This window comes from Scardinius erythrophthalmus, assembly GCF_964197995.2.
Source record: "Scardinius erythrophthalmus genome assembly, chromosome: 18".
NCBI classification, from domain to species: Eukaryota; Metazoa; Chordata; class Actinopteri; order Cypriniformes; family Leuciscidae; genus Scardinius; species Scardinius erythrophthalmus.
In genome coordinates this window covers 9,835,341-9,862,036 of record NC_138238.1, presented here as the reverse complement: position 1 = coordinate 9,862,036, position 26,696 = coordinate 9,835,341, and the positions used below count along the sequence as shown (strand labels likewise).

The window sequence follows — 26,696 nt, the reverse complement described above, 5'->3', positions numbered from 1 at the left end:
AATATTTACAGATTACTGAACTATATACCAAATAGAAAGCTGAAAATAAGCTTTGGTGAAATTTGGTATGGAATTTTGAAATGGAAAATGAGTAGGAACCCTGTCTGATTATACCAATAATGTAGTTTTACCTTATCAATAAACATTTAAATCTGAACATCTGGCTCTGTGAGAGTGAGAGATACAGATTTATAATCCCCCCTTTAGAACAATTATGTTGTCAGATAGGACAAATGACACTTCACATTCAGTGTAATGTGTCTTTTTGTTAACTTTCAGTAGCCCCTGTGCTGTCCAGTCCCTCATAATGACATCACATCCGCAGCAGGTGTAGGATTCCACTCCTCCCATCGTATTGTCCTGACATCACCCTATCTCCTAGCAACACCCTTGCATTCATTCTGATTGGCTCGTTCTACACACCTTCGCTCACTGATTGGTGAATTTCTTTTCACTGGCAACCGTCAAAATGTTATGCCCCGTGTCTCTCACGTGTCTCAAAAGCTCAACAGCGCCACCATTAGACAACGCTGCCATCATGTCGTTACCTCTGCATCTCACCAAAAGTTAAGATATATTAGGCATTAACATAAACAATGTACGCAGATTTGTTTCCCCAGAATTAATTATAGTGTGCATATTTGAATACAACTGCTCTATTTAAAGGGATAGTTCACCCAAAAATGAAAATGCTGTCCTCATTTACTCACCCTCAAGTTGTTCCAAACCTGTATGACTTTCTTTCTTCTGCTGAACACAAAAGAAGATATTTTAAAGAAGGTTGGTAATTAAACAGTTGCTGGTCCCCATTGACTTCCATAGTATTTTTTTTGTTTCCTACTATGGAAGTCAATGGGGTCCATCAGTCGTTTGGTTACCGACTTTCTTTAAAATATCTTCTTTTGTGTTCAGCAGAAGAAAGAAAGTCATACAGGTTTGGAACAACATGAGGGAGAGTAAATGAGGACAGCATTTTCATTTTTGGGTGAACTATCCCTTTAAGATGAATCCTTAGGCATAAAAAAATAAATGTAGCAGCAAAATGACTCCTCGTGCAAAAAAAAAAAAAATAAAAATAAAAAAAGCTTGAATACTCTTCTAGTATGAACATACTGTATGAGGTAATATGTTCAGACAGTGTAGAAGGGTTGAAATTCTTTAAAAATGTTGACATAATAAGTAGATTGGCATGTTTTATTATCTCTCAAAGAAAAAAAGTTACTTGAAATATTAATTCATCTTGAAAACTTTTTGTCCATCAAATCAAAGTCAATGTAGTCAGTGTAGAAACAAAACAGACACTTTAAGAAAAGTATTTCATGAATAATTCACTAATTTATTAAGAAACATTAGAAAACTTCGATTCATGACTTTAAAGAAATATTTGAAAACTACTTGTAGGAAACGAGATGTTTATATATATATATATATATATATATATATATATATATATATATATATATATATATATATATATATATATATATTTCTAAAAGATTTCTCTCATACATCTTTGAAATCCATTCACACACTGTATAAAACATTTTAGATGATGTTGCTCCCAAATCACAAAATATTTAGCTACGTACATTACCTCTTTCTATAACTGAATCCAATAATGTTAATAGGCTACTCAATGCCATTTCTAATGTTAAAATAAGTAATCCATACTAAGTAATGAACAACTAGGACAGACCAACATCCATGCTGTGTTTCAATACCAATCCAGTGTTGCATGCTAAATTTACCCGATTTCAGATTGTTTGCAAATCGTCACACCGTGTCGCCTTGAACTTGAACTTACTCGATCCCGTAAAGCAGAAATTTGTGCTGCAGTGCATGTGATCATGCCGTGATGAACTTTAGTAACCCAGGCTTTTCAGACGCGTTTTTTCTCTGAAATCAGCCCATCACTGGCTGCGTCTGCAGCCCAGCCTCCTCTCTCATTGGACTGCACCTCAGAGCCAAACTGTCAGCCCATGTGGCGTGGCCATCGAGGATGTCAGACATTTAAATGAAACAGACACAGGGACTCAGAAGAGCGAGAGTAATTTTTAGGGCTTGGCCAAAGGGGGAATCACGAATCTCTCCATTCTGTGCTGGGAGCCGACAACAATTAAGAGGAGTATAGAAGTCGACTCTATCCCAAAGGATCTGCGGGAAACAGCGGTAATCTGTACACACATCCAGGTAAGCGAGCATTTATTATCAATCGTGTCATATCTAGATCTGTAGTTTAACAAGATGTGCAGATTTCAGACATTCAAGACTTTTCTGTTACACCATGAAAAAAAATTAATATCTCAAAAGAAACCAAATGATTGGTTCTTTTGTGTCGGATCTTTTCAGTGAATCGCGAAACAGCTGAATCACCGAATCATTAAGAGTGAATAGAGGATGAAATGTATTTTAATAACCGACAAGCAGGAAATGTTACGGATTAACTGGAAATGTTTTATGCATATAGCATTATTTTAAAACACGCAAACCTTTTTTTTTTCTTCAAGATATGTAAATTAATTTGAGTTTTTAATGCAGTGCATGACGTAATTACGTCATGACGTAAAGTAAGTGCAGATTCGCTTTTTTCGACTTGTTCATTGAAGTAAGAACAACACACAACCTGTTCGAAAGAATCGATTCGTGTAGATGTGTCGAACTTCCAATTACTGATTTCAATCTAAGGATATTACACATGTGTGAATATCTATGACCAGCACACTCTTGACTTAAAGTGAGTAAGCTTTTAGCTGGAGGCAGCATGGCATAGGATGACACCACGATTCATCTTTGCCTAATAGAAACAGCATTATGCAATGAATCTTTCTATTTATAAACAAAAAAGAGCTATTAGACCCCACAGTAATGTAATATGCTGAGATGTGGAAAAGTATCAGTGTAGAGCTAGTGCGGAATTTATCACTCTTTGAAACCTCCTTGACAAGGTTTGGCATGTAACCAGTGTTTGTCAGTGAGGACGGTAAGATTTGGAGATGCTTGGATCTATATATTCTAGTTTTTATCGCAGGAATTGTCAGGAATGAACATGCAGCCTAGACATCCGTTTTTTAAATTAACCCTCATGTTCAGTTGCCTACCATGTGTGAAAATAACGTGAAATTTAACATCTAATTATCACATTTAGTAAAACCCAGTAGATTATCAGATGATATCAGTTTATCAAGATTTTTTTAGAGAATTTAAGCAAGTTAATTGCATTTATTTATGTTTTATATTCGTATATTACTCGGTCCAAGCCAGTGGTTCCCAAACTTTTTCTGCCAGGCCCCCCTTTTGTATAGAAAAATATTTTCAAGTTATAATTTTCATATATATTAGGAATTTAGTAAATATAAAGCCTATTGAATTTAGGCTTTTATTAACATTTAAACAATCATCTCACACATTAGTTGTTGTGGGTAACAGAAGAACCAATGAGGTTCATTCTCGTGTTACGCAGCACGTTTGAGCTTCAGCAAGAACCAATGAGGTTCATTCTCGTGTTACGCAGCACGTTTGAGCTTCAGCAAGAACCAATGAGGTTCATTCTCGTGTTACCCAGCATGTTTGAGCTTCAGCAAGAACCAATGAGGTTCATTCTCGTGTTACCCAGCACGTTTGAGCTTCAGCAAGAACCAATGAGGTTCATTCTCGTGTTACCCAGCACGTTTGAGCTTCAGCAAGAACCAATGAGGTTCATTCTCGTGTTACCCAGCACGTTTGAGCTTCAGCAAGAACCAATGAGGTTCATTCTCGTGTTACCCAGCACGTTTGAGCTTCAGCAAGAACCAATGAGGTTCATTCTCGTGTTACCCAGCACGTTTGAGCTTCAGCAAGAACCATAGAGGTTCATTCTCGTGTTACGCTGCGTGTTTGAGCTTCAGCAAGAACCAATGAGGTTCATTCTCGTGTTACCCAGCACGTTTGAGCTCCAGCAAGAACCAATGAGGTTCATTCTCATGTTGCGCAGCACGTTTGAGCTTCAGCAAGAACCAATGAGGTTCATTCTCGTGTTACCCAGCACGTTTGAGCTTCAGCAAGAACCAATGAGGTTCATTCTCGTGTTACCCAGCACGTTTGATCTTTAGCAAGAACCAATGAGGTTCATTCTCGTGTTACCCAGCACGTTTGAGCTTCAGCAAGAACCAATGAGGTTCATTCTCGTGTTACGCAGCACGTTTGAGCTTCAGCAAGAACCAATGAGGTTCATTCTCGTGTTACCCAGCACGTTTGAGCTTCAGCAAGAACCAATGAGGTTCATTCTCGTGTTACCCAGCACGTTTGAGCTTCAGCAAGAACCAATGAGGTTCATTCTCGTGTTACCCAGCACGTTTGAGCTTCAGCAAGAACCAATGAGGTTCATTCTCGTGTTACCCAGCATGTTTGAGCTTCAGCAAGAACCAATGAGGTTCATTCTCGTGTTACCCAGCACGTTTGAGCTTCAGCAAGAACCAATGAGGTTCATTCTCGTGTTACCCAGCACGTTTGAGCTTCAGCAAGAACCAATGAGGTTCATTCTCGTGTTACCCAGCACGTTTGAGCTTCAGCAAGAACCAATGAGGTTCATTCTCGTGTTACCCAGCACGTTTGAGCTTCAGCAAGAACCAATGAGGTTCATTCTCGTGTTACCCAGCACGTTTGAGCTTCAGCAAGAACCATAGAGGTTCATTCTCGTGTTACGCTGCGTGTTTGAGCTTCAGCAAGAACCAATGAGGTTCATTCTCATGTTGCGCAGCACGTTTGAGCTTCAGCAAGAACCAATGAGGTTCATTCTCGTGTTACCCAGCACGTTTGAGCTTCAGCAAGAACCAATGAGGTTCATTCTCGTGTTACCCAGCACGTTTGATCTTTAGCAAGAACCAATGAGGTTCATTCTCGTGTTACCCAGCACGTTTGAGCTTCAGCAAGAACCAATGAGGTTCATTCTCGTGTTACGCAGCACGTTTGAGCTTCAGCAAGAACCAATGAGGTTCATTCTCGTGTTACGCAGCACGTTTGAGCTTCAGCAAGAACCAATGAGGTTTGTTCTTGCCCGTCAAGTAGGTTCGGTTGAGCTTCTGTTTATATTCGCTGATCAATGTTTATATGTGAATAAAAGCCCAAATTAAATCTGTTTATCATATAAAGCGATTGAGTTTCTTCAGAGAATTTGGACTAAACCGCTCAATTCATATGGATTAGTTTTACGATCTCTTTATGAACTCTTTGAAGTGTCAAAGTGGTAGTTGCCAGTGGAGGGCCCGAAATCTCTCAGATTTCAACAAAAAGATCTTTGTTTTTGTTCTGAAGATTAAAAAAAAGTCTTACGGGTTTGTAACGACATGACGTTGAATAATTAATGACAGAATTTTCATTTTTGGGTGAACTATCCCTTTAAGGACTGTAAGACTGTAATACTGTCATCAGCTGATGACACACAAGCACCATGGGAGGTTGTTAATCGGAGCTGTAGTTAGGCAAGTGGTCAGCTACATCACAACTCAACGGCTGCTTCGGATCTGGGTCAGGTAGATTACAGTTCAGAAATCTGTTTATTTTCTCAGTCTGCGTTCTGCCATGCATAATGTTGTTGTATTGTGGTTAAATGTTAAACAATCAAAATAGTAACATGTTCATAGTACTACTGGAAAACACCTAACCAGTTTAGTGTAGTTTGGTTGACACCAAAATCAATATAGCCTAGCTGTTTTGTTTTGCTGTTTTATCTATAGCTTTGTTCAGTTCGTTGTTTTTTTAACATGTATATTTTGTACTATTGCATTAAATTGGCTTTAAATGACTCACACACATGCACGTTTACAGACAAGCTGTTGCATGTGACCACCTGCCCGGCAAAGACTCCTTCCGGTTGTCACTATGGCAACAAAGAGCACTAATTCCTCCTCTCAGACTTACCTGTCCACATTTGCTAATTCTGTTTATATAATTGTAAAATATTCTTTTTCTAATGAATATCACTTTCCTAAATAACAAGTGATGTGATTTTCATATACACCAAAATATATGGCTTAATTTTAAAGGGCCTTGATGTCACTTACTACAGTTTAATCATAAAATATTATAAATAATTATAAAATGATTCTAAAAGTAGACAATATGACATGCACTAAAATTTATACGATAGCTTTTTGTGAGAAACGGCCTGAAATTAAAGTCATTATTCTCTGAAAATCCTGCTCTAGGAAAGTAGCGATGTCTGTTTCATGAGTGAATCATATATTTTTGTTCACGAATCAACGAGAACCAGAATTTGTTTAAAATTTCTCCAGTGTGGAAATAAACAACAAAAAGATGCTCACAAGTGTTAGGAAAGGCTTCTCCTATGATTGTCTTTTATTTGGACAATCGTAAATAAGTGTATTAAGTTATGATGTATAATTTCTGCAAAATGATCTGACCTACTTATTGGGCACTATATACTAATATATATATATATATATATATATATATATATATATATATATATATATATATATATATATATATATATATATATATATATATATATTATACTAATATGGACACATGCTGTGGAAGCTTGTTATAAACTAGCTGTTTCATGCTATCTTATTTTTCACATCATCAGAAAAATACATTACGACTATATATCTGCATAATATTTCTAGAGTTCTTCTGTTGCTGTATAGATGAAATGAACTTGTTCAAGTTGATTTTCTAAAAAAGAAATTATTGTTGTGTTTGCTTTATAAAGATAGTAAAATATATCAGATGGCATACTGTACAATTAGATGAGTTGATTTCTCTGTTGGCATATTTAATGCCGCTTCTGTGGTCCTCCAAATTAAAATGAACCCTCCTTTGTGGTTTGAGGAAAGTGGAACAGAGGGACACTGTGTTTGTCACCGCTTCTTGATTGCATTGAATGAACAGGAATCCCATCCATGCTGTTTCTTTGAGTGCTGTGACCCTGAAACAGGGAACAAAAGTATCCAGCTTTTCAGGCCACGCCCCCCCAAGCACACTCCCCGCCTATACCCAATTTTGCACCAACTTGGTGACCCCAACACACAGACCGCTGATTTAAAATGAATGACACATTCACATTCACACAGTTCTTGATAATGCCAATGTAGATCAAGCTGACAGAATTCCACCTTTTTTCTGTTCATTGACTAACCCCTTCTTTCTTTTTCTTTGTCAGAATCAAAGAAAATCTAGTCAGAAATGGAGGATATCGTTGTAGCTGGAATTTCAGGTCGCCTTCCTGAGTCTAACAATTTGGAAGAATTTTGGCAGAACCTTTTCAATGGAGTGGACATGGTCACAGAAGACGACAGGCGGTGGAAACCAGGTATGCTAACAATATTCAGTTCAAATCATTTTTGATAGCTTTTAGAAACGGTTTGCTTTTCCAAAGGCCATCCCGATGGTCGCCTTGCCTACCTGGCTGCTGTTCTGTGCTTTTCCTTGTCCGTCTGGCTTTGGGTGTTATGAAAGGCCTGTCTCTCTTCTCTCTGTTGGCACCAAGCTAATACTCTCATTCATGTGCTAAAGCACAAGCAAGCTTAGCGCGATGAGTTGAGAGCACTTTTGATTCCTTTTTTTTTTTTTTTTTTATTCTAGGTCTTTATGGCCTTCCCAGAAGAAATGGAAAACTAAAAGAAATCGACAGATTTGATGCAGCCTTCTTTGGTGTGCATCCCAAACAGGCCCACACCATGGACCCACAGTTGAGGCTTTTGCTAGAGATATCGTACGAGGCCATCGTCGATGGAGGTTAGTATCAGCTGCTCTCTTTTATAATGGGTGTTAATATGAGGTATTTTGTGGTGGGTCATGACACGACATTGCAAAGTGTATAGCTTGCATTTTAAGGATAAAAGTAAATCTTATTTTGTAGCACTTTGCTAATTAATTTATTTTAGTATTATGATGCTGATTAAAAAAACTTAATGTATATATTATGCTTTAGCTACCCATATGATGTTTTATCAGAAGTTTGTGGTCGATAATTGTTTTTTACTTTGAAAGAAGTGAAAGGATGCACTGAAGTGGTAATGACAGTAAAGATGTTTATAATGATTATTATGAAATAGAAAGATTTCTACTTTAAATAAATGCTGTTCATGCTATTCATCATAAAATCCTAAAAAAAAATGTACCACGGTTCCCGCAAAAATATTTGCAAAATTTTGATAATAATTTTGATAATAAATTAGAAAATAATTGCTTGAGCACCAAATCAGCATATTAGAATGATTTCTGTAGTATCCTGAGACTGGAGTAATGATGCTGAAAATTCAGCTTTGCCAACACAGGAATAAATTACGTTTTAAAATATATTCAGATATAAAAGTTATATTTCACATTATTACTGTTTTTACCGTTTGTTACAACAAATGCATCCTTGATGATAATAAGAGACTTCTTTGAAAAACATTAAAAAAAAGTCCCCCGAACTTTTGAACATAACGTATGTTTATTTTATGATTATTAGTATATATGGTGTGTGTGTGTGTGTATATATATATTGTTTTTATATATATATATTAGTAAGAGTATTAATTTAAAGTATTTAAATAGAAGGAACATTTATTTCTTAGTGCTAAACAAGTGATGACAAGTCAAGTTTTTGAAATCCAATATTTTTACTGGATGATTTGCTGCGCATATAGAACAAGTTGATTCTTCCTTTTAGGCATAAACCCAGTATCCATGCGTGGCAGCAAGACTGGCGTCTACATTGGAGTGAGTGGCTCAGAGGCAGGAGAGGCCTTCAGTAAAGACCCAGAGGAGCTGCTGGGATACAGCATGACGGGATGCCAGCGAGCCATGTTTGCCAACCGCTTGTCTTACTTTTTTGACTTCAATGGTATGCAAACATTACTAGGTCACCTTGTAGGACAGAATTGGGTTGTCCGAATCTTTGTTTTGAATGACTGTATCGTCATTCTTTTTGTATGGTGTGATGTGTCGTGTGAGGTGATTTGAATAAGTGACTCATTACACAGTCATGTCTTTCACTGGTATAACTTGATTCACACAGTCATATTAAAATGAGGCAACCAGTTGAGATGGATTCCTTAAATCACTTTGTGCGAGAATCCTTTATATGATCAACCATTAACTGTTGTGTTTGATGTACAACGCACATTCAGGTCCCAGCACAGCCATTGACACCGCATGTTCCTCTAGTCTGTTGGCTCTGGAAAATGGTTTCAATGCTATTCGCCATGGCCAATGTGATGCAGCCCTTGTGGGTGGAGTTAACCTGCTGCTCAAGCCCAACACCTCAGTGCAGTTCATGAAACTGGGCATGCTCAGTCCTGAAGGATCCTGCAAGTCATTTGATGCCTCAGGTGAGATTGCGTGCATCTCTGTAACGTCTACAGTTTTCTCAGAAATGTATAAAAGGAATCTGGTTTATCAATCATTGCATAACTTCACTCTAAGCCTTCTAAGTGTTTGGTGTTGCATACTGAATACTACATACTAAATATAGTGTGTGAAGCAGCATGCATTATGCAAAAATAAAGGTTTTAAGCAGTAGTATGCTATATTGTCGTCAAATTAACTAATCTGATTGCATGTTTTATTTGGCAAATGCTGTCTAGTTATTGTTTTTAATACAGTTTTGTGTAAATAGGTCTCTACTCTTGTAGTCTAATAAAATACATATAAAAAAGAGATGTTAAAAGTAGCAGCTGATATTTTTTCTTGTTCATTTGTCATATGGGAGGTCAAGTCAAATCGAGTGCATTGCATTTTGGCATATAGTACTCAGTGCAGTGTGTTTTGTTGAATACTTCACATTTTGGTAAAAGTAGTATTCCATTGAAAATTTGCATATTGCACAAAGTACACTTACTACACACTGCATAAATAGTTTGTGTTATGGTATGCTATTCTGAACGGAGCGCCTTTGTGACTACATTTCTGATTTGCACTATTGTTAATGAATGGAGGCTTTATAATAATAATTCTAATTTTATTTCACCCTCTAGGAAATGGCTATTGTCGCTCAGAGGCTGCTGTCGCAGTACTCTTGACCAAGAAGTCAATGGCTAAGAGAATCTACGCCACAGTTCTCAATGCTGGCAATAACACAGATGGCTACAAAGAGCAAGGTAAACCCATCCTTCCTTCCCACAGATGTCAAATTTGCCTCAAATTCCCAGAGCATGAGTGAAATCAGCTTGGTTAATACTTGCTTGCCTTAGGCTCACTGAAGCCTGGCATTACTGTCAATGCTGGCACTATAAGTGTCCTAGATGCTGGCTTTTCCCCTAGTGCCTCTTGCCACACTTTACACCCCAGTGTTTTTAAACATGACACTCTGCTGAGCGTGAGAGCTGAAGCTGTTTGAAATCTCTGGCATACATCTTGTAGAAACTGATATCAGTCCCCTCTATATCCTGTTGTGTGTCATGTGCTGCTACAGTAAATGGAGGACATAAGAGTCTGTGCCATAGCTCACATGTGCGTTTCAGAAGGCATATGTCATCGTGACTGATACTTGCATCTGCTTATATTCTGGAATATGGTGTGTTTTCTCTTTCCCCAGGTGTGACATTCCCATCAGGTGAAATGCAGCAGCGCCTGGTCCGTTCCCTTTATGAGGAGGCCAACATATTACCTGAGCAGGTGGAGTACGTCGAGGCCCACGGTACTGGTACTAAGGTCAGTCAAAAGTGAAATTACACACAAAACACACATTAATGTTTTGAGGAGATTTGCACCGAAATTAAAAATAGGAGTGGCTTGATTATTGGAAAAGGAATTGGTAAATATGATTCAGTGAGTAAGTTCAAATTTATATACAAAAAAAAAAGGCATATGGTTAGACGTGGTTTGGCACTGCAAGAACGATCAGCTGTCCTTCCTGTCTCCCTGTAGCATTGTCTTAGGCATCTTTTGTTACGGACATTACAGTTAATTGCTCTTGCCACATCTGTAGTCCTTATGTCTCCTGCAGAAGGATTATGGCATATTCACACAGGTGATCTGGAACCCTGGGTAGTCGGTAGAAAGTTCTCTTTAGTGTCCTAGCTATTGTTATTGGCACTGTGACATTAATTTTCTTCTGCCTCTGTATGTAAATCCCGTCATGGACCAATAGTCATTTCATCTTGTTGTTTAGTGGATGATAAAAATAATTCTTGTCTTTCACAGGTTGGGGATCCTCAGGAAGTGAATGGCATTGTGAGTGTATTCTGTCAGTCACCGAGGGATCCGCTTCTGATTGGCTCAACCAAATCCAACATGGGACACCCAGAGCCTGCTTCTGGATTGGCAGCTCTTGCCAAGGTAGATAAACTGTCTTTCAAAGAGTCTCCCTGATTAGATGCATATCAGCTTTTCCTTAAAAAACCTGGAAGCTGAATCCCACATCCCAAATGTGAAGTAAATCAAGTAACTCTCATATTGCATGTATTCAGGTGGTTTTGTCTCTGGAACATGGCGTCTGGGCTCCCAACATCCATTTCCATGATCCAAACCCTGACATTCCTGCTCTGAAGGATGGCCGGCTGCGTGTTGTGTCGGAGCCCATACCTGTTCGTGGGGGCATCGTGGGCATCAACTCATTTGGGTTTGGAGGCTCAAATGTCCATGTGATCCTGCGTCCACATGGTTCAAAATCACTGGCTCAAGCTACACAACCTTCAATCCCCAGACTCCTGCAGGCCTGTGGTCGCACCGAGGAGGCGGTCAATTCCCTCCTCAACAACGCCCAACAGTATAAGGAAAACCCAAACTACCTGTCTCTAATGAATGATGTGTCTGGTGTTCCAACGGCAAGCATGCCCTACAGAGGCTATGCACTGATAGGAGCACAGGGAGAGCTTAAAGAGGTTCAACAGGTCCAGCCCACACCAAGAGCCCTCTGGTTCATTTGCTCAGGTGAGGAGTCTTATATTGATGATGGTAAATGTTTTAATGGGAGAAAAAGGGGAGAATTTTCAGTAAGATCTTTTGCTCTAAAGAGCTTGATGTACTATAAAACGCATCCAGTAACTTTTAGAAAACGTCCTCTCCTGTCCAGAAATAGCATTTATTGAAAGCAGACTGCAAACATTTTTAATGTAATGATTTGATTAAAAACAAGAAAGCTGGTGCTATTAGATACTGTCAGTCCTAAACAAAATAGCTCCTAAACAGCTGCACAACTGATTTCAACATTGATGATAACAATAGATGTTTCTTGATCCGATATTAGAATGATTTCTGAAGGATCATGTGACACTGAAGATAGGAGTTATGATGATGAAAATTCAGCTTTGCGTCACAGGAATACATTACATTTTTTAAATATATTCAAAAAGAAAACAGTCCTTTTAATCTGTAATAATATTTTGCAATATTGCTTTTATACTGTATTTTTGATTTAAATAAATACAGCCTTGGTGAGCATAAAAAAACTTCTTTCAAAAACATAATAATAATGTTTCCAAACTTTTGACAGGTACTGTATAAATCCCTTTTAAGCTTATTATTCAGAGGGAGTCAGTCACCATAGTGGAAAGCCTCTACACATGATCACATTGGCTGAATTTTTAATTCTGGGTTATGTCTTTCTTTGTATCTGCATCTCCATCTCCTGCCAGGAATGGGCACACAGTGGGCCGGAATGGGCCGTAGCCTGATGCAGCTGCCTGAATTCCGGGAGTCAATCCAGCGTTCGGATGTGGCTCTGAAGGAAACTGGGCTCTGTGTGTCTCGCTTGCTCATGGATGCTGATGAGAGCACGTTTGAAGACACTGTTCATGCATTCGTTGGTCTTGCAGCCATCCAGGTCAGTCCCCTCCAGCTCTAGAGACACCATGTACAGTGCCAGAGTTAAAGGAACAGGACTGACATCAGCAGAATTTCTCAATGACACAATGACCCCTGTAAACTTTGCAACTGATACCAGCTGCCAAATATTGCAATACAGTGGCACAATCAGTCATGATTTCAACAGTCACTCCATCTGCAAGACTGTCTTGTAAAGAGATAGTTCATCTATCATCTACTAGCACACTTGCATATTTAAACTAGTCACTTATTTACGAGACACACAATTTTTACGAGACAAAAGGTCATTTTTGACATCAAACCTACTACACATGCTAATTGTGCACTCACAATTTTAGGGCTGACCATCTTTCTCCAACCTGAATGCATTCCTGTCAATTTTCCAGGTCGCCCAGATTGACATGTTGCGGAAAATGGGTCTACAGCCTGATGGGATCGTGGGCCATTCTGTGGGAGAGCTAGCATGTGGTTACGCCGATGGCTCCCTGAGCCACAGCGAGGCCGTTCTAGCCGCTTACTGGAGAGGACGCTGTATTAAAGAGGCCAACCTGCCCCCGGGGGGCATGGCTGCAGTGGGTTAGTGTGACAGCAGATTCATCCACAAGATTTGCTTCATTAACTAGACTCAAAGCCCAAAGTGTCCCTCCATGGGGGATTTGCCTAGTCTTTTGTTCAGCAATGTATGCTATAGGATATATGCTATATGTATTACCAATGGTATCTTTTACCAACCCTCCCATCATTTCCCCCCTTTAGGCCTAACGTGGGAAGAATGCAAAGCTCAATGTCCACAGGGTGTCGTTCCTGCTTGTCACAATGCTGAGGACACTGTCACCATCTCAGGCCCTCAGGTACATGCACTCAAGAAAATAATAAATATATATAAAATTTATAGAGTGTTTATAGAATGACCGTATGCATTCTAGTACCTAACAGTAAGTGTTTGGTTATGCAGGACTCTGTCAGCAAGTTTGTTGCCCAGCTGAAAGAGAGCGGTGTGTTTGCCAAAGAGGTGCGCAGTGCCGGTGTGGCTTTCCACTCATACTATATGGCCTCTATCGCTCCAGCCCTCCTGACTGCACTGCAGAAGGTGAGTTGGTGAAGCATTACAGTGTCCCAGTGCCCTCTGGTGGCCATTAACATCTCGAAACCTCATAGATAAACTCTGAATACCTGTGTGTGTGTTTTTGTAGGTAATAAAGAACCCAAGGCCTCGCTCAGCACGCTGGATCAGCACGTCCATCCCGCAGCCGGACTGGGAGAGCCCACTGGCACTCTACTCTTCTGCAGAGTACCACGTCAATAACTTGGTCAGCCCTGTGCTCTTCCAGGAGGGACTCAACCATGTGCCAGATAATGCTGTGGTAGTAGAAATTGCCCCTCATGCTTTGCTGCAGGTAACAGTTCAATTAAATTAGAGTTTTGGTATATACAACTATAAGATAATATCATTTATGTGTTTAGTAAACATCATGCATTCAGTAGTTAAGCAAACACATGAACATGTTAGGCTATGATTATAGCTTGTGATCGTAATGATTATAATATAAGGATAATATGTGACATATGTAGGGATAGGAAATTATTTGATTACTTTTTATTTGAATTATTTATCAGTGTCTGAACCCAGTTCACATGCCTTGTAGCTCCACTATTATTAACATACTGTTTCACCTTCAGGCCATCCTGAAGCGGAGCCTAAAACCAACCTGCTCCATCCTCCCCCTAATGAAAAGAGGTCATGTCAACAATCTGGAGTTCTTCCTCTCTCACGTGGGCAAGATCCACATGAATGGGTTGGTTTTTGTGCTCTTCATTCCCAAACTGTTTTGATGTGACATTTCAAATGTTAAATGACTGATGGTGACTCTTTTGTACTTACAGAATAAACGTGAACAGTAATAATTTGTATCCAGCTGTGGAATACCCTGTTCCGACAGGGACTCCCCTCATCTCCCCTCACATTCAGTGGGATCACTCCCAGATCTGGGACGTGCCCAAGGTGGAGGACTTCCCTGCTGGCTCAGGGGGATCCACCTCTGCCACCGTGTACAATATTGGTGGGTAGTTGTGAAGTTGAAATCATTGGTTTTCTCATTTTTGATGTGGTGTCATGTTTATTTTTGAATGCCTGGCTCTTTTTTGTGCAGACATGAACCCAGAGTCTCCTGATTACTACATGATTGGTCATTGTATTGATGGCCGGGTGCTGTACCCAGCCACAGGATACCTGGTTCTGGCCTGGAGGACTCTAATGAGATCACTAGGCACAGTCATGGAGCACACTCCTGTTACATTTGAAGACGTCACCATCCATAGAGCTACCATCCTACCCAAGACAGGTAAAAGATTTGTTTTCTTTGTACTGTAAGTCTGGACATCTTTGATATTGAAGCCTGTTTCCACTTTAGAATAATAAATAAAAAGATAAATGTTTCACACAGTTGTCACTTTATCTTACAATGAGGACTTTAATGTAATTGCAATTTTATAATTGCGAACTTCTATCTCACTTTTGCACCATTATAGCTCACAATGTGACTTATTTATAAAATAAATATTTTCCACCTTTTTTTCCAAAAAATAAATGTACACGGATTAAGTTTTTTTTTAAAGAAATTAATACAGAAAGGAATCATTGAATTGATCAAAAGATTTGTTTAAAATCACTGCTGCCACACTTTAAATCACGGTAGTCATCAAAGCATTTCTCTTCCCATTGGGTTTGACAGTTAATTTTTTAAAGAAGTCTCTCTCCAAATTATTTCAACCCCAAACTTATTTATATACTTTTAAGTAAATTTGACTATATAGAACAGACTATGTGGTTTAGAGGTAACCGGATTGTTTTTGTGTGCACTGCATCACAGGGTCTGTCCAGCTGGAGGTGCGACTCATGCCCGCCACTAACTGTTTTGAGGTTTCGGAGAATGGAAATCTGGCTGTCAGTGGTGAGTTTCCAGACTGTATGCAAAATCGTAGTCAAGATGAGACCACTTTCACAACAGACTTTTCGAGTAAAACAGGATGTTTTGAGTTGACAAGACATTGTATTTCAGACTCATGATCATGCTCTTATACCCTTTCTGGTTCCAGGTAAAGTGAGTGTCTTGGAAGACACTGGACTTGATGCTTTCCATGCTGAGCTGAATAAACCACTGCCTGCAGACAAGGAAGATCCCAAACTGCTTTTGAAAGCCGGGGACATCTACAAAGAGCTGCGTCTGCGTGGATATGACTACGGCAAGACCTTCCAGGGAATACTGGAATCTAACAACGCAGGTAATTCCCTTTAAAAATCTACCTCAAACTTAATTTTAGAGATAATATTGGCTAAAACATTGTGAAGATCAAAAAATCTGATTCGGCCAATCCTAAGTTCTTTATATTTTGGTTCTTCTCGCAGGTGACTGTGGAAAACTTCACTGGACGGGTAACTGGGTGACATTTTTAGACACCATGTTGCAGATGATCGTAGTGGGGCTGCCTGGTCGCAGTTTGAGACTGCCCACTCGCATCCGCTCTGTGTGTGTGGACCCCAAACGTCATGAGGAGAGGGTGAACGAGTATGCAGATGACCAGAAAGGTATCAGACACACCAACTAGCAGAAGTCTAACTTAACCTGACCTAATTTGAAATTTATCTGACCAATATGTCTTCTCCTCAGCTGTGGACGTTCATGTTAATCGTTGTCTGGATAACATAACAGCTGGAGGTGTTCAGATCTGTGGACTTCACGCTACCGTAGCACCCCGTCGCCAACAGCAGCAGACTCCGCCCACTTTGGAGGAATTTGTCTTTGTTCCCAATGTGGACTCAGATTGCCTGAGAACCAATGAGAAACTTGGAGACCAACTGAGACATTGCAAAGGCATGTTCTGCTTTTCACTTCATTGAGAAATGCAACAAAGATTTTTTTATATATTTTTGAAAAGTCTCTTATGCTCACCAAGGCAGCATTTATTTGATAAAAAATTAAGTAAAATTGTGAAATGTTATTAAAATTATCTTAATTTTCAGAAGAAATTTCTTTAGTCTTTAGTGTCACATGATCCTTTAGATATCATATAAGTTCAAAAGATCAGCATTTATTTGAAAAAAAAAATGTTTTGAAAGATTATAAATGTCTTTCTTTTGATCAGTGTTGTATATCCACTTGCTTTAAAAAAAAAAAAGAAAAAGCTTATTCAAATATTAAACTGCTCTCACAGACACGAGTCACTATGGTGTTTACGAAAAGAACTAGAACCATATTTTACAATCATAATTGTCTTTATTCTTTTAAAGAAGGAATATTAAGAAAATTAAATCTTTTTTAGTGGCAATACGCTTACTATTTCCGTTTTGTATGCACAGGTCTAATACAGCGTCTCCAGAAGAAGCTGGCCAATCAGGGAGTGAAGATCTCCATCCCTGGGTTAGAAGATTCGAACGAGGGCCAGCTGATTGGAGCAGAGGCGGAAAAAGGTCTGTTGCGGCTGCTCTCGGTGCTGTGCGGACTGGAGCTGAACGGGAACCTGCGCTCTGAGCTGGAACAGACGGTGGAGAAGGAGAGAGACTGTCTGCTGCAGGACCCTCTGCTCAACGGCCTGCTGGACTCCCAGGCGTTACGCCACTGCTTGGACACGGCCCTCGAGAACAGCACTCCTGGAAAACTCAAAGTCCTGGAGGTATGGTGAATCATTTATTTAGGATTATAAAGGGCAGATTATTCAGATGGTTGAAGGTCTCAACATTTATGCTTCTCCTTCAGGCTTTAGCTGCCAATGGCCGTGTGTTTTCTCGGGCTGTTGGTCTCCTCAATATCCAGCCGATGTTGCGTCTCGACTACACCGCATCAGATGTCTCCACTGACCAGCTTTCTGCTCACCAGAGCTCCCTGGAGGAGCAGGGCATCTCATCTGCTCAGTGGGACCCTCTACAGGGCCCAGCAACAGGCGGTCTGGATGGAGCTGACCTGGTTGTGTGTAACTGTGCAGTAGGACCGACAACCAATCCTGCATCTCTTATCGAGAACCTGACTTCAGCTGCAAAAGAAGACGGTTTTGTTTTGCTACACACGCTACTCAGAGGAGACACTCTAGGGGAGACAGTAGCTTTCCTCACATCTCAAAGCAACCAGGAGGGTTTGTTGACTCAGGTGTGTGCCTAAAAAAGTGGTCAGATCAGACAACATAAATGAAAGTGACATATTCAAGTAACAATGCTGTACTTAAAGAATAACATTTAAAGAACAAATGAAACAATGGCAAGTTATTTATTTAATTTTTCCTGGCTTATTGCAGTGTTCTCAGATTCTTAACTGTTTTTTTTTGTGTGTTTTTTTTTCAGACTGAATGGGAGAAGCTTTTCCATAAGGCCTCTTTAAATGTGGTCATGCTGAGAAAATCCTACTACGGCTCCGCTCTGTTCCTTTGTCGCCGTCACCAACAGTCCTCTCATAAACAGCCCATCCTTATTTTTGTGGACCCTACTGACTATAAATGGGTGGAGACTCTGAAGGTTAGTGTTATAGTCTGCATGAAATATAAACTCACCCCATCTGTTTTGTAAATGCTTGTTATGGGACTAATTGTGAATGATTCAGCCATTTCTTTTTTTGTCTTTTCTTTCTACCTCGTGATGTCTAATCAAAATGTCATAATTCAGTCTTTTGGTGAAAATGACAAGACTTCCCTCTGGTGATAATTCTTCTCTAATTGTTTAGTCTGGTTAAACCCTGCCTATTCATTATTGACTGCAAGCTTGCAATGATTTTTGAGTTCAGTACCCACACATTGCCCTGGGATGTATGTCACAATGTGGAAGAAAAGATCTGTCGCTACTTTTGTTTCATCACAACTTCATTCATGAATTAGTGGTGTTGCCAAAGCCACTAAGAGCACTTGCCAAACACCCAGCAACATGCTAAACCCAAATGCATGCCTCTAACCCTTTCTGACTCCCTCTTTCTCCTTAGAGCACTTTAGCTGAGTCATCTGATATCCCAGTCTGGCTCATTGCCACAAAGGGGCATAATGGAGTGGTGGGAATGGTGAACTGCCTCAGACAGGAGCCTGGAGGCAACCGTATACGGTCCGTCCATTTACTGTGCACTTAGTGTTCAACATATGCTACTGTTATATCATCATATTTTTTATTGTTAAGATTATGCAATTGACTGTTTTTTAGTATAGATGTATATGTAGTATTAATTTACATGGTCTTTTTCTCCTCCCCAATAGGTGTGCATTTGTTTCTAATTTAAGTAAGGACGCTGCAGTCCCCTCGCTTGTTCCTACCGAAAAGGGGATGAAGGCATTACTGAAGAAGGATCTGGTCATGAATGTGTATCGTGATGGGCTGTGGGGTGTTTTCAGGCACCAGTTGTTAACACAAGGTGAAATAGGAAGTCAAATAAGACTTACAGTGACATATCAGTCCAGTGTACAATGGAGAGGATTTATTGCTATTTTATAATACGTTTGTGTGTATTACATTGAATAAATTCATTTTATTTTATCATATGCAAAGTGAACCTCTTTAGATTGTAACTTTGATTGGATAGAGTCTTTTGAGCACATTGTGATCATCCTCTGTTTGTGTTTCTGTTTAGATCTTAGTGAGGAGTTGATTGAGCAGGCGTACGTGAACGTTCTGACCCGTGGTGACCTCTCATCGCTGCGCTGGATTGCTTCACCGCTGCGTCATTTTGTCCCTTCCAACCCCAACGTGCAGCTCTGCCGCGTTTACTACTCCTCCCTCAACTTCAGAGACATCATGCTGGCCACCGGCAAACTGCCACCAGATGCCATCCCTGGTTTGTACCCAATCCTGTCTTTGACTAAGTGAGATCTTTGCACACTAGCTTACCCTAAAAAGACTTTGGAAAGAGACTCTTCTCATTTTGTCCATGTAGGAGACATAGCGCTGCAGCAATGCATGCTGGGAATGGAGTTTTCAGGGCGAGACCCCAGTGGGCGACGTGTAATGGGTTTGCTGCCAGCTAAAGGCCTGGCCACCTGTGTGGATGCAGACAAGCGCTTCCTTTGGGATGTTCCATCCAGCTGGTGAGACCCTCAGCACCTTTGAATCTGAATTGGTAGTTTTCTCCCAAAGCTCTCAATGCTAAGTGAAGCTGTGTTTATGTGCAGGACGCTGGAGCAGGCTGCCTCCGTTCCTGTGGTGTATGCCACCGCCTATTATTCCCTAGTGGTGCGAGGGCGTCTGAGGCCTGGAGAGAGTGTGCTGATCCATTCAGGCTCTGGAGGGGTGGGACAGGCCGCTATTGCTATTGCACTTAGTATGCGCTGTCGAGTCTTTGCAACTGTGGGTAAGTAACACACTTTTACTTCCTGAAGAGTTTAACCCTGAGCATCAAATAGATGTGATTTGTAATGAACTCTGGTAAGCTGAAGCTCTTTGCTTGTGGCAACTCCAAATGCATCTTATACATATGAAATGAATCTCATATATGCACATACATGTAATTGTACAACTGCTGTAAAGATGCTCTATCCTGTAACAAGCACTAAAACTAGTGATGCACCGAAATTTCAGCAACTGAATATATTAGGCAGCAGTATTTATTTATTTTTTATTTTATTTTTTGGGAGGGCAGAAATCATTGTGATTCTCCTATGTCACGCTTTGAATATGTCTGTGTCTATTTCGCTCACAAACCACTTACTGAATTTAAAGGATATTTTCCAAGAACTATGACTAAAACAATGAAAATGATCTAATTTTGATTCACAGGTTCTGGAGAGAAGAAGCAGTACCTGCAGGAAAGGTTTCCTCAGCTTACGGCAGAATCCTTTGCTAATTCCAGAGACACCTCGTTTGAACAGCATGTACTGCTCCACACGCAGGGCAAAGGTGAACACCTACACAGCAGCAATGAATCTAATATTATTGTGGAGTGAAGTATTTAACAACTGTGGTCATATGTGTGTTTTCAGGAGTTGATTTGGTTCTAAACTCCCTTGCTGAAGAGAAGCTGCAGGCCAGCTTGCGTTGTTTGGCCAGACATGGCCGTTTCCTGGAGATCGGCAAATATGACCTTTCCAACAACACACCACTAGGTGCGTCCCAGATCCTAGATTTATTATTCTCATACTTTTACACTTGAAATGCATTCCATGTTTTAAATGTAATTGCCCATGATGTTCCTGGTACAGGTATGGCTCTGTTCCTAAAGAACGTGGCCTTCCACGGCATTCTGCTGGACGCTTTGTTCGAGGAAGGCAACAGGGAATGGGAGGAGGTATCCGAGCTGTTGAAGAAGGGAATCACTAGTGGGGTCGTTCAGCCATTACGTACCACAGTCTTCGAGAGGAATCAGGTGGAGGACGCCTTCCGCTACATGGCTCAGGGCAAACACATCGGCAAAGTCCTTCTGCAGGTAAGGATGGTGGTTAATGTTAAAGAACCTGCCATGAAAATGAGATATTGGATGTTAGATTTCTTATACTCTCCTTTCACCACTCAGGTACGTTCAGAGGAGACGAGCAGCACTGTTCCTGCAGCTTCTCCTCTCTCTATCCCCGCTATCTGCCGGACCTTCTGCCCTGCCTCTCTCTCGTACATCATCACTGGAGGCCTGGGTGGTTTCGGGTTGGAGTTGGCCCACTGGCTCACTGAGAGAGGTGCTCGTAAACTGGTGCTGACGTCACGGTCTGGCATCCGCAACGGTAAATATGCCCTAATATTTGATCAGTTTTCATGTCGATGTTGGTCCGTGTTGTTATTGTTAACTAACACTTCCTAAAATGACTAATACTGAAATAAATATTTAAAAAACGCTAATAGAAATATCAAAAACTAATAAAAATTACAAAAACGCATGACAAAATTGCTAAGACGATTAAAAGTCATTTTTGATTAATTGAAATTAATTGAAATTGAAATTTAATATTTTGATTACAAACAAACAAACTCTTCTTGCTCTGGCAACTAACTGAAATAAATTAAGTTGAAGTACTAAAATACTGTATATTGAAATATAAAGCTAAATGGAAATATTTAAAAAATCAAAAACTAATAGAAATTACAAAAGCACATAACAAAACTACTAGAACTATTCAAAGTCATGTTTGTGAATTGAAATATAGCTTTGAAATAATATAAATTTAATAAAATATAAATATTAGATAAACTTGCCTTTAACTAAAATTAAATAAGTTAAAATGACTCAAAGTTACTAAAATGACTCAAACTAAAATAAATATAAATTAAAGCTAAAAAAAAAAGAATAAAAGCACATAACAAAAATACTAATCAAATTAAATAAAAAGTAAAAAAAATAAAAAAAATAATGCTAAAATAACATTGATGTTGGTCAGGGCAGCACTCTAAAACATGTTTGCTGTCTTGACAGGTTATCAAGCCAAACGTGTTCGAGAGTGGCAGGCCATGGGCATCCAGGTCCTCGTGTCCACTAGTGATGTCAGCACCTTGGGAGGGACGGAGCGTCTCATCACTGAGGCCTGCCGCTTGGGGCCAGTTGGTGGCATCTTCCACCTTGCCATGGTAGCGTTCAATCTTTGCTTTCAGGTGACTTTCCTTTGTAGCCAATGTAAGGACGACTGTAAAACTGAAATCCTCTCCATAATGTAGGTCCTTCAAGATGGCATGCTGGAGAATCTGACCCCACAGCAGTTCATTGATGTCAATAGACCCAAATATGATGGAACCATCAATCTTGACAAGTAGGGAATGATTTGACACTGTGTGATGCAGACTAAATATCTTCTTCCTTTATCCGTTCACTTGTGGCTGTGATGAATTTGAATAAACGTCTCCTTTTTCCACAGCGTGACTAGGCAGAAGTGCCCACAGCTTCAGCAGTTTGTGGTGTTCTCCTCGGTCAGCTGCGGCCGTGGTAACGCTGGCCAGAGCAACTACGGCTTCGCCAACTCAACCATGGAGCGAGTGTGTGAGCAGCGCCGGCACGACAACCTGCCGGGCCTGGCCATACAGTGGGGCGCCATTGGAGATGTGGGGGTCGTCTTGGAGACTATGGGTGGCAATGATGCAGTGATTGGTGGCACGTTGCCCCAGCGCATGTCTTCCTGTTTGGACGTGCTGGATAGGTTTCTGTGCCAGCAGAAGCCTGTAATGTCCAGCTTTGTGTTGGCAGAGAAAATAGTGGTTGCTAAAGGAGAAGGAAGCGGACAGAGGGACCTGGTGGAGGCTGTGGCTCATATTCTGGGTAAAGGCACAGACCTGAAATGTTCAAAGCTTGATAAGTTGCACTTTTTTCTAATGCTTTCAATGTAACCTATTCTGCTCAGGTGTGCGCGACGTGAACAGTTTGAATGCGGATGCCTCGTTGGCTGATCTGGGTCTCGATTCGCTGATGGGTGTTGAGGTTAGGCAGACGCTAGAGAGGGACTACGACATCGTCATGGCAATGAGGGAAATCAGACAGTTAACCATTAACAAGCTGCGGGAGCTTTCCAGCCAATCAGGAGGGAAAGAGGGTGAGCATGTGATTTGTGATCTTGAGAAGTGTTGTACAGCCACGACCAATATTGATACCCTTACATTTCTGAATAACATGATTTGTTATCCACAGTATCTATAATAAGCATTAAGCAAGTTGTTAAAAGATTTAAAATGACTTCAGGAGATGACATTTCATGTTTTGGAGGAAATGTTGCATTATTTGGAGAAGCAAAATGCATCAATATTATAACTTTTCCTCCCAGAGTCCCGAGCTTCTCCTGCAAAGCGCTCTGGTGCTCAAGCTCTGCTGGAGTCAGATCTCAGCCGGATGCTGGTGAACCCTGATGGCCCCACTGTGGCCCCTCTGAACGAGGTCCAGAGTGCCGAGAGGCCTTTGTTCCTCGTCCACCCCATCGAGGGCTCCATTGCCGCCTTCCGCACTCTCACCGGAAAGCTTAGCGTGCCGTGCTATGGCCTGCAGTGCACTAAAGGTACAAACACAAGCTCAGTGATCACTTTTCACTGTTACACGGGTGAAAGGCAGTTTACTCACTTAAGACATTTACCAAACGTCTGAATGCTGGAGTCTAGGGTGCTTTGTTATGCTTTGATGGTACACATATATATATATATATATATATATATATATATATATATATATATATATATATATATATATATATATATACACTATTAGGGGAGACTGAAAGCAAATATAAAATTGCCATTTACACCAAAACTATCTACCATCTTTTGGTATAACACGCACTATATATACATATATCAAAGATATTATTACTTTGTGGTATATTTCTGATAAAAGGCAAAAGCTAATTAGTAATATTACTTATTACTATTACTTTTTATTTTTTTTATTTCCTTTGTTCAGATTCAGTCCTGTAATATTTTTTCTGTTATTCGTGTTTTGTCCACTTGTAGCCGCGCCTCTAGACAGTATCCAGGGTCTTGCTGCTTACTACGTGGAGTGCTTGAGGCAGGTGCAGCCAGAGGGGCCGTATCGCATCGCTGGCTACTCGTTCGGTGCATGTGTGGCTTTTGAGATGTGCTCACAGCTGCAGGCAGCCAAATGCCCCGTGGAATACCTCTTCCTGTTTGACGGCTCGCACTCTTACGTGGCGGCATATACACAGGTGCTATAAAAGAGCTCAGAAAACCACAAAACAGAAAACAAATGGTGTGCCAGGCCACATGGTAATCGTTTTTTTTCTCGCTAACAGAGTTACAGAGCCAAACTGACCCCTGGCAAAGAGTCTGAGGCAGAGACTGAAGCTCTATGTGCTTTTATCCAACAGTTCACCGGCATTGAGTATAACAAGGTACATTAACAACTGTTAATTTGTGGTTTATTCTTCAAAAGATTTTTTGGTTTATTTCAAATGTTCCTTTCTAAACTGACAAATCAGACAACACTTAACTCATCATCGTTCAGTTGCTTTAATTCAGTGCTAAATCTAATGGTTCTTCACACAGCTGTTGGAGACATTGTTACCTCTGTCAGACCTGGAGGCTCGTGTGAACAAGGCTGTGGATCTGATCACATCCAGCCATAAGAATGTCAGCCGAGATATGCTCCATTTTGCTGCTGCTACATTTTACCACAAACTGAAGGCTGCCGACCGCTACGTTCCAACTTCCAAGTATCACGGCAATGTCACCCTGCTGAGAGCCAAGGCCAGCAGCGAGTACGGCGATGGTTTAGGATCTGACTACAAGCTGAATGAGGTAAATATATGGGGATACTGAAAGCTTTTGTAATAAAAAGTAAGACTTTAGCGTTGTGCATCCCTGCAGTGTTAACAATTGGATTGTGTTACGTCTCCAGGTGTGTGACGGGAAAGTGTCCGTTTATGTGATCGAGGGAGACCACCGGTCCTTCCTGGAGGGAGAGGGTGTGGAGTCCATCTCAGGCATCATCCACAGCTCACTGGCTGAGCCCAGAGTCAGCACCAGAGAGGGCTGAACCTTCCGGCAAACTTCTTTTGTTTCACCCTTACTCTGTTGCTTTCACCTGTCAAACCAAAACACTGTGTCTCGGCGTATTAAAACATGCATGTCTGTGATCTCTTCATACCTCTCACACACACAGCAGCCTTTTCCTTCTCATCTTTCTCCTTCTCTTGATATCTTAGTTGCTTACATCTCACTAAAAGTTTATATTCCACACAAAACAAAACTGTTGCACTGTTAAGAATCGGTTAAGAATCAATCAGCTGTTCGTTTTCTTCTATAAATCATCATACGTTACTGTGAAATATAACGTCACTATTTTCTAGCATGCCATCACTGACACTGTACAAGTCTGCTAAAGGTTCTGTCAAACCTTCGTATTCATGTTCATACATCTTTGCATATCCAACCTAATGATGCGGACTGCAAGTCAAGGCTGCATTCAAATCCACATATTAGCTAGCCGTTAGGAATGTAGTTGCGCATATAGCTGAGATTGCTGTTTACCAATTTTGAGTGGTCACTGATGCTTCAGCAGTACTAGTTGATAGCGTACCTGTTTGACTTATGTTTACCGTAGCATTGTTTTTCTTTTCTGAATGATATTTGCTGGTTCTCTTGTTGTTGCTGAACATCTAAAATAGTGCTGCAATAATTGTGTAATTGATGTTTATTTAAAAGGGAAAATATGTATGAAAAGAACATTCCTGGATGAAAGTAACAATTAAGAGAGCTGGTTAATTGACTTCTTGTTAATGTTTACGTTGAAGTTAGGGGTTAATTTTGGAACATTTGTTACTTAAAAAAAAAATAATGTCTCACTATTGCACTAGCTAAAAGCAAAATGTTTTTATGACACTGATGTGAAATGCCTGGCAATCCAGAGTGAATCATCTCGGCTCGTACTGAAATGTTGCTTCGCTGCTTAACTGTAGACCTGTAACTGGAGTATTAATCTTGTATTGACGTTTCTAATCCTCTTTTGAGGATAGTACCAACATTCCTTATTTCAGGTGTCTCTCAGATCTATACCTTCTCCCAAAATGCTCTGTAATTAATTGACTGCTTGAATACTTCAGATGTTAGTTGTAGCGAATTCGTGTGGCTCGGTCCACATTAAACACAAGCTCAGTTCATAGTGCAAATCATATGATTTATCCTAAATCTTGCCCGGATGAAGTGTTATTTGGTGTAGGAGTGAATTTTGGGATGTGTGAGTATTTTCTTGGCAGTGACATGTTTACTGACTTTCTCTTTCTGTCATGGCAGAGGAAAGTCTTCTTTTAGAAAGCAAATCACTACACATTTCTGAGACTAATTGTTCTAAAAGTCAGTGACGAACTGTGATTTCTTTCAATGTTCAGAGCAAAGCTGAAAGTGCTAGAGTTCATTTTTCTATTATTCAATTTTTTTGGTGTAATTTTCCCAGTATTTATTGTACTAGTACAAATAAAAAGCTATTACTAACATACACATCCAGAGTGTACTGGTTTGTTTTCTTATCAACCATATTTAATATTTTGCTGTGTTGTTACTGAATATT

General features: G+C 40.2%; 1 protein-coding gene across 1 annotated transcript; it reads left to right on the top strand.

Annotated features, from left to right (window-relative positions):
* The first annotated feature begins 1,994 nt into the window (after positions 1 to 1,994).
* fasn (fatty acid synthase) lies at positions 1,995 to 26,627 on the top strand. Its single transcript, XM_081392937.1, has 42 exons — positions 1,995 to 2,190; positions 7,163 to 7,312; positions 7,585 to 7,737; positions 8,660 to 8,833; positions 9,120 to 9,320; positions 9,966 to 10,088; positions 10,526 to 10,641; positions 11,134 to 11,268; positions 11,400 to 11,862; positions 12,567 to 12,754; positions 13,143 to 13,332; positions 13,513 to 13,607; positions 13,712 to 13,846; positions 13,950 to 14,153; positions 14,437 to 14,552; positions 14,641 to 14,816; positions 14,907 to 15,098; positions 15,627 to 15,707; positions 15,853 to 16,038; positions 16,163 to 16,342; positions 16,425 to 16,628; positions 17,114 to 17,427; positions 17,511 to 17,897; positions 18,089 to 18,259; positions 18,717 to 18,832; positions 18,982 to 19,136; positions 19,353 to 19,556; positions 19,656 to 19,806; positions 19,891 to 20,069; positions 20,495 to 20,614; positions 20,698 to 20,820; positions 20,917 to 21,140; positions 21,228 to 21,429; positions 22,116 to 22,267; positions 22,355 to 22,446; positions 22,552 to 22,949; positions 23,032 to 23,220; positions 23,449 to 23,676; positions 24,125 to 24,336; positions 24,424 to 24,522; positions 24,677 to 24,928; positions 25,029 to 26,627. The coding sequence occupies exons 2-42, from the start codon at positions 7,186 to 7,188 to the stop codon at positions 25,164 to 25,166; spliced, it is 7,545 nt and encodes a 2,514-aa protein (XP_081249063.1). The 5' UTR covers positions 1,995 to 2,190; positions 7,163 to 7,185; the 3' UTR covers positions 25,167 to 26,627.
* The last annotated feature ends 69 nt before the right edge of the window (positions 26,628 to 26,696 follow it).